This window comes from Lygodium microphyllum, chromosome 4, assembly GCF_053477565.2.
Source record: "Lygodium microphyllum isolate KBCC chromosome 4, Lygodium_microphyllum_v1.1.10, whole genome shotgun sequence".
NCBI lineage: Eukaryota > Viridiplantae > Streptophyta > Polypodiopsida > Schizaeales > Lygodiaceae > Lygodium > Lygodium microphyllum.
The window spans coordinates 175,670,956-175,679,164 of record NC_141138.1 but is presented as its reverse complement, the minus strand read 5'-3'; the positions used below and the strand labels follow the sequence as shown (position 1 = coordinate 175,679,164).

General features: G+C 43.5%; 1 protein-coding gene across 1 annotated transcript; it reads left to right on the top strand.

Moving 5' to 3' along the window:
- The first annotated feature begins 837 nt into the window (after nucleotides 1-837).
- Nucleotides 838-7,246, top strand: LOC148037943 (putative GPI-anchored protein At1g61900). The gene is made up of 8 exons (XM_087676979.1): nucleotides 838-1,711; nucleotides 3,922-4,158; nucleotides 4,292-4,900; nucleotides 5,376-5,621; nucleotides 5,753-5,767; nucleotides 5,985-6,125; nucleotides 6,205-6,255; nucleotides 6,347-7,246. The coding sequence occupies exons 1-8, from the start codon at nucleotides 1,708-1,710 to the stop codon at nucleotides 6,418-6,420; spliced, it is 1,377 nt and encodes a 458-aa protein (XP_087533105.1). The 5' UTR covers nucleotides 838-1,707; the 3' UTR covers nucleotides 6,421-7,246.
- Nucleotides 7,247-8,209: the final 963 nt, after the last annotated feature.

Here is an 8,209-nt window from a genome sequence, read left to right as displayed (position 1 = left end):
TATAACGTACATGTTCTAGGTGAAAATTAGACATCTAGTCTTTGAGAACCATCGAGAGTTGATGCTTGGAACTTCAAGGGTATATACATAGATTGCTATGGGTAGAGATGGTTTATTAGTATACTTGGGTAAAGGGGATCAATTAATGGACAACCCCCCATTTTGTAATGATGAGACAGCGACTGAGGTCCACTTTGCTAAAAGAGGAGGACGGGCTTTTGTATAGATTAGACCTTTGAATGTTGTAATAAAGAGGAATCTAATTAGTTGCCACAATCTCATATGATTTTTCCACAAGAGCCTACCTACTACTAATAGAGATGTGTTGTTAGAAACGAGACCTTTTTCCTTTTATATGAGTAGTAGAGTTGCAAAACCTTGTTTGGTGTAATGGCTTGTTGACTTAGAAGAACCTAGTGCAATAGTGATGTTCTTCATCTTTCTTTGAAGTTTGGGTTGATAAATCCCTTTTGCTAGCTATGATGAGGGCATGTGGAAATGCACCAAGGTGAGGAACTTTTGTGGCTATTTGTTGGTGATCTAGGTATTTGTTGGTGATCTAGGTATCGCGGAAGGGGAGCTAGATAGGGCCCAAGTGTGGTTTATGGTTGAAGCCTGAAGGTGCACAGTGCACACTCCATGTCATATAGTGAGGAATGACTTTACCCACGACCGTTTCGCTTTTTGAGGAGCCTTGGTGCACGAGAATAATACTAGGGGACGGAGCTACCTATTGCCTGCACAAAAGAGGCTCAAAGAAAGGCTACAGTTACTCGTAAGGTGTTCTCAAGAATGAAAATAGTTAAACTCTGTAAAAGGAACTTGGAAGGATGAGAGAGGCTAGGTAGAGAGGATTCTTGTGGGCATGTGTGACTGATTGTGTTATGGGAAATTGAATTTCAACTGTGGACAGTAGGTAACAGCTGCCTCCTGAGTCCTGATGAAGACGATGATGATGATAATGTTGTTGGTTGTGAACAAAAAGAAGAAGAAGTGGGGGGATGGAGCAACAAAAAGGAAAGAGTAGCCTAGTCTCACACACACACACGCACACACACTCTCTCGAGTCTCTCTCTCTCTCGAGTCTCTCTTCCCCCTCTCATATGTCACAAGCTCGCCTAGGAGGCTGCTAGCTGCAGCCTGCTTATCTCCCTCTATGCGTATTATCGGTGCCCGCGCTCGCGCGTCTTATCGTCTTTGCTTGTGCTGTTGCCGAACATTTTCAATCTTTGTTGCGATTTTGCCGATCACTTGAATGCTCATCCACGGCAGAAGAGGCAGATGGGTAGATCTCGTCAGGTCGAGACGGCCTTTAACTCCTTTATGAGCTTTATTAACACTCTGTCTGAGTGAAGCGTCCTGTCTATAACAGTGTCTATTGTACTCTCTAGACTCTCTCTCTCTCAATGACCCACACGCACGCGCACACACACACACACACACACACACACGAGAAATCGATTGCCCCCTCCATAGACTCTTGCTATTAGCCTTGCATTCCCTCTTCTTGTACTTGTCTTGCAGCTGCAATTAAGCTTCCCCTCTGTGCAGCTTTAAGTCATAAATCCAGTGCAGAAGAGCACTGCCGCTGCCAACAGACCGGAGCCTCCGCCCTAATTTCCTTCCTTTCCGAGCTCAAGCAATGCCCTTACACCCAAAATGGCTCCTCGCATGATCTGAGAGAGCTGCTGCAGCTCGACAAACACCATGAGTAAGCGCCCCTTCTCTTTTTGCTTTCCTCGTTCTTTCTCACAGGTTCTGGTGTTGGCGAACGGACCGTGAATGCACTTCATGTGCACTGCATTTCATGTCCGCTGTTCGTGTTGTCAGGAGACATATCTAAATTTCGAACAGAAATCTCGGGCACAACAGCCGTAGCCAGGGCATCACTGTGCCTCTGGATCTAATGTGCACTGTCCATAAACAGAAACATGGTGGCCATTTTCAGTTCAATGCAGCAGTAGTGGTGACAGGAAAGAGGACGGGAATGCCGGTTCTCTTGTGTCTAATTGAAGAGCAGGTGCAGAAGAGGAAGCTCTTGAGAAGTGACTGGGAAGAAGCAGAGTAATTGATCGGTTGGAATCCTTATCCTGTCACGCGTTTTTTTCTCTCTTAAGAGTGCCAATTAGCCTGAAGGACAGCCCTGACAAATCAAGGGGTCAGTCTCCTCTACAAAGTTCTGCCTGCATGCCTGCAGCATTTGCTTTGTGCAAAGAAGTCTTTAGCCTTGCAAATGTCTCGGCCGAAGGCAGTTCCTTAGCTTAAGAAAAGCTTGAATAACCTTACCGGGTCCAAGGTTGCTTCCGTATTTACGTCAAAATGGCCGACAAGGGTCGGTGAGATGGGCGCTAGAGTTGGCCTCCAAATGCAACCAGCTGAAAATGCATTTGTCCCTTATGGCCATAACTGGTATTAGTGATGGAAATGCCATCTATCAGGTAGTATACAGAGAACTCATTGTAGGATGGACTCGTACGTTCTTGAACCTGCTGTGGTACAGGCTTAGACATCCAATAGGCTCATAAGGCATGAGACTCGGTGGAATGCACAAAACAGAAGCTGCTAACATGCTGGTCTCTCACTCCAAAGTCGAGACGAGAGATGAATAGCATTTAGGCCTTCGTTAATCTGAAAGCTGTTCAATGCCACGCTTCTACTACCAAGAGTCGATAGTGAGAGACACTGATTGCCATTATCACTTGTGTATACAAGTGAGTATCAAATCTGTCTCAAGGCTGTGCTGATACATTTAAACTCCAGAACTGTTTGACGCCAATACGTTAGGTAGTACAGCATTTGAGAATTCAGGGATTGGTCGTTCTCTGAAGCATTGGAGGCCGCCATTTGTACTGTCTGCGATGTGAACCCCCATTACGAGAGGGAACACACAATGTTTATGAAAAATATCAGCCTTACCAAGGTGCCTGCCAGGGTCAACTCAGGGGAAATGACGAGCTTTTGAAAACTGACACTTGCATTCCGATCTCTTTGTTGAGCAGAACAAGAGCCAATGCGAATTACCTGCAATTGGAGATGTTGCAAAATAAATGTTGGTAATGCCAGGCTGGGATTTTACCCAAATTTAGGACCATTGCTAGATTTCGAGTTGAAAGTTCTTTTATCTTTAGAATTTGGCAAAACAAGGGGTCATTTTGAGCAGCTTAGAGGAATCGAAATACTAAGGCTACTAGCGACAAAGCAGTGCTTTCTTGGTTCTAACTTTTTGGGTAGCCTACCTTCTTCATGTTCTGTGCTAGAACTTTTTCAAATGTAGACACGCAGGGTTACAGACAGTTGTCATCGTTAGTGACTCCGTGTTGTCGAGACCACACTGTCCATTCTATTGGGGCTTTGATAGGGTGGAGCATGTCAAATAAGTGGGTGGCATCAAGAGGATTTGCATGGTGGGAGAACATTCAAATTATCTAGCTAAACACGATCTTGAAATGGTGGAGGTCGAAGATTGAAGGGATGGGAGTAAAACCCCAGAAAGATGAAGTACAAGGAAAGAAGACGAATAAAAGAACAAACGAAGGGAAGCAATTTCTTAGGAGCACCGGATATTCAGACAAAGGCAGTTATAAGGACTATAGTCATTTACTAGCCGGTGAGGGAGGAGTGTAACATAGACCTTTCCTGCGTATATTCGAGACTGATCATCAGGGAATTCAGTCACCACATAGAGGCTCTAGAGTTATTTTTCATGTATGTATGACTCTGAAATGGGGAAACTCTCTCTCTGGCATCAATCTTAATTCTTAGCTAGCAAATTTTGCATTTGTCAGTCAGTGCATACTTATTAGATATCCATGGCTAGCCTTTTTGCAGGGTGGCTGCTGTGTTGGTGAAGTAAATCTTAACATGTTGAGCTGTTTTCATCCCACCCTGATGTATGTTATGTGCGGTTTGTGCCAAAAACAGGTGTGCTTCTTTTATGGTTGCTCTATCAGCTGATGAGATGCATAGCTGTTGGTGTTGTGTCGTTGGAGATCTCTCCTGAACCATCTACTTTCTTCCTTGAAGGACCTTACAACACCCCAGCCTTGTCCCCTTCAAGCTTTGAGCCAAGTGCAGCTCCTGAATCTTTGGTTCCTTTGCTACCTGCATCACCACTGTATCCAGTTGTGCCAAATGGACCTGTTTCACAACCAACTTCAGGTACAAATGGTCCCGAATACTGCCAAACTTTGAGAGCCTGTGCGCTCTGAAAACAGCAATGCTGGTCCAAGCCTTTGCAGTGCAAGTGTGCTATGGGTTTACTTTTTGATTGTCTTTTCTCGTTTTGGAGTAGGGTTGTGCAGTCTGGACATCTCAGCATTGAACCAAATACTTCAGAAGACAGCCATAGATTGTATGGCACCCCTGGCCATGTATGTGGGCAATGTTATATGCTGTCCTCAGTTTGAAAGCTTGCTGCGAGTAATGCAAGGACAACTAAGCAGCAGTACTGGCTCTCTTGTTCTAAACAATACAGCGGCAAACTTGTGCCTTAGCGAAGCGATGGGTTTTCTGGTGGATCTGGGAGCAAATAAAACTATTCCCAAGATATGCTCAGTCAAGCCAGAGAACTTTACAGGTGGTTCATGTCCTGTCACTAGTGTCGCAGAATTTGAGCAGGAAGTAAGCAAGAATGAGCTGTTGGCAGCTTGCACTTCTATCGATCCCTTGAAAGAATGTTGCAAGCCAGTGTGTGGACAAGCAATCAATGAAACTGCTGTACGGATGGCCTCCAGAATAATGAGTTCTCTTGCAGATGGTGGTGGTAGCTTAGCAGCCCACAATCAGCAGCAAGTGGTGGATGATTGCCAGGGTGTAGTGCTTGCCTGGTTAGCAAGTCAACTTGGTCCAGAGGCAGCCAACTCAGCTTTTCGGAATCTGTATAGTTGTCAAGTCAACAAAGGTCAGGAGTACTTTCACTAAAAATCTTAAGTGCAGCTTTTCAGAGGGCTAAAACCCGAATACGTTTGTGTTCCAACTGGGTTTTTTCTGATTCAGATTTGGATGATTGTGCTGTTAGAGAAAATCTTTCTTGGCTCCTCTATTTGTCCCATCTATGCTGCATGCTTCAGTTAAGCTGCGATGCATTTGCATAATTTGTGCACGTGGAACCATGTAACAAGTCCTTAAACACAGTCTTTTCAAACCTTCTCTGGAAAAAGTGAAATCCCACAAACAGTTGTCAAATTCTGTACCACAGTGGTTATTGGGTGAGTGTGCTGAGGTTCGCAACTAGATGCAATACAAAATATGTATGTGCATTTTGAGCGTTTCCTAGAGCCTTCTTGACGTCAAATAGAAGCAGAAAATGTGTTGACAGAAAGGGAAAACTGCTGCCTGAGCATGCCTTAATGTTTCTAATTGCTATGCATGTGCAGCTTGTCCCCTGGTGTTCAAGGACCCCTCTTCTGTTGTTGACTCGTGTGGTGGACCTTCGCCCACCAAGACCACATGCTGTGATTCTCTGTACAGTTACATTTCAGAGCTACAAAGCCAAATGCTGATCACCAATGTGCAAGCTCTAGATTGTGTCACATTCTTTGGATCTATGTTGATGAAAAAAGGAGTAGATGTCAATGTATATGATCTCTGTCAAGTTGACCTGAAGGATTTCAGCCTCCAAGGTATCTTCTTGCTGTGACGTCATATAATTATTTTTCTGCAGAATTCTTATCTTGCCCTCTGACACACTTCTCTAACTTTTAACTTTTACTTCGTTGGGCTCAACCTTTACGATACGGGTTTCATTCAACAGTCTATGGGGAACAAGGTATGTGTTTATGCAAGCATTGAGTTGGTTCTTATTTTTCTAGACGTGATTGGATATATGCTACGACAGTCCTTGGCATCGAGTAACAGGGATGCTCATAAATTTTGCCTTAATCAAGCCAACTTCCAGTGAAACTCGTGTTTGAAGCTGCAATACTTATTCAGAACTGCATGCACATTTTCTGTAGCAGCCATGAATAAATTCTGCCTTGTGACAGGTTGCCTTCTGCGGGCCATACCGTCCGATGTGATCAATGACAAAGCAACTGGAATCAGTTTTACCTGTGACTTGAACGACAACATTGCGGCTCCTTGGCCTTCATCCCCATCTCAGTCCTCTTTCCCTCTATGCGCTTCCTGTAAGCAACTTCGCCCATCTGACACTTGTGCTGTTGTTTGGTACCTCTAGATTGACTGATCTGGGTTTTGCTTTGACAGCGGCCTCTCTTCCTGCACTCCCAGCAGCTCCTCAGACCTCTGGATGCAAAGGTATACTGCTAGACATTTTGACATAATGCACTCCACCTTGATGAATCACTGATTCCTGACTGAATTTGCATGTTGTTTTGCTGACATGCAGGATTGAAAATGACCAATTTCATATTGTGCATACTCTGTATACTTACATGCTTTTATTGGAAGCATCAGCGGTGAAATGCTGGTTTTCAGAATTCCACTCTTGAGCACCCAGCCTTGGGAGGGAGTGCACCAAAATCCCCCCCCCCCTCTCCTCTCTCTCTCTCTGCGTGTGCGCGTCTGTCTGTTTGTGCATCTCCCCCCAATTTTTGAGATCTCCAGATCACTTGTACAATACGATTCATACCTAATCGTGACTATCATATCACAGTCGGTTTGACAAGATTCTTTGTACTTGATGCATCTGCATCGCAGGGATGTTATGTGTGTACGAAGCCAATCAATGGCAGGCAGTGACAAAGTCGATCTGCTGCAAAGCATAACATGGTGTCTCCCACGCTAAAGTGGTGGAAGTCGACGTCCTAGTGAAAGTAAAATTTGGGTAATCTTGCGCGAATGCTACAAGTCGGGTGTGTATTTCTGCGCAGTTGCGGCTGTGTTCCTGAAATTCGGGTTTGCTGAAATGCATACGCTTGGATTTGGCGCTGGGCATTATGAAAACGGAGCGTACTTTGCAGTGTGCACCCTGGGGCCTGGCCTCGCTAAGTATCAGTATTTTTTGCTGTCGTGATCCATACACTAAACTACACTTCCATATGTTGGAATTTACTCTTTGTGGAAAACTAAAATGTAGGCGTGCTTTGTCATTTCAGGTAATCTTACGGTTAAGGTATAAGACATATGAAAATACCATTTAACTGAAACATCCGGCGAGTTATGTGGCTATGTGCCTAGGCCACACTTTGCACGGGGCAAGGGGCACAATTTGCATGCCATGTATGTAATGCGCTTTGAAATAATTGTAACAACGCTTTATTTCTGTAAGTTTATTGTCTTATGTCTATTTGTTTCTCTCTCTCTCTCTCTCTCTCTCTCCACTTGCATGCTTAAGTTTTGCACTTTCCTTGAAGGTGTCTTAGAGTAGAGATTAGTGGTTAGGATGTCCTTTGTGTTTTTCTCTCTCCACCTTCCTATGAGGATGGATAAATGCAATAAGTACATAATAAGGGCCTTTACATAATGGAGAGAGAGAAAGGAAGTTCTATTAATGTCCTTTTAGATACCTTATAGGTATATATGAAAAAGACAATTCAACATGTTGTAGTTGCAATTCAGTTCAATGAGCCATTGACACAAAAAGAAACCATGCAAAGGTACTATTGGCATCAAAAGAAAACTAACTACTAAGCTATCAAAGTTGCTTCATATACCATAATCCACATCTAACTTGGTGCTTCTATGATGACTTTGTATCTTGATAAATTGCTTGTTTGCCCCAAAAATAACATAATGCTTAGGTTGTTTGAACTCCTTTATGACAACTTTGCTATCATGAATTGTCCATTTTCCCTCCTTTCTAGTTATCTTCACCTATCAATTTCACTTGGTCATGCATTGAGTTATGCTAGTGCAAATTCATTTGTGGTCCATAGTTTTCTTTCCATGAGGTATCTTGATTGCTTTTATGCTATGCAAAAATGTTGTTATATAGACTAGGAGTATATATTTGCTTAATGCAACCAGAAATGAAATCATGTTTGAGATTCCATAGGCCAAGGAGTGGAATCTCTAAGGGCACTCCATACTTTTTTCGACACCTGATTCATATTGCCTTGGTCACCTAGCAACATTTGTTTCCACCTAATCACATGATGCAACTTTATCTCCTTTATCCTTTCTCGATCTTCTTTTGTAAGGTTCAAGTCTCTTGGCAATCCCAACACACATACTTCTTTCCTTCTACAAAAGACACACATAGAGGAAACATGACCAAACTTGGAGGGCCTATCCTACGTTGTGAGCTTGT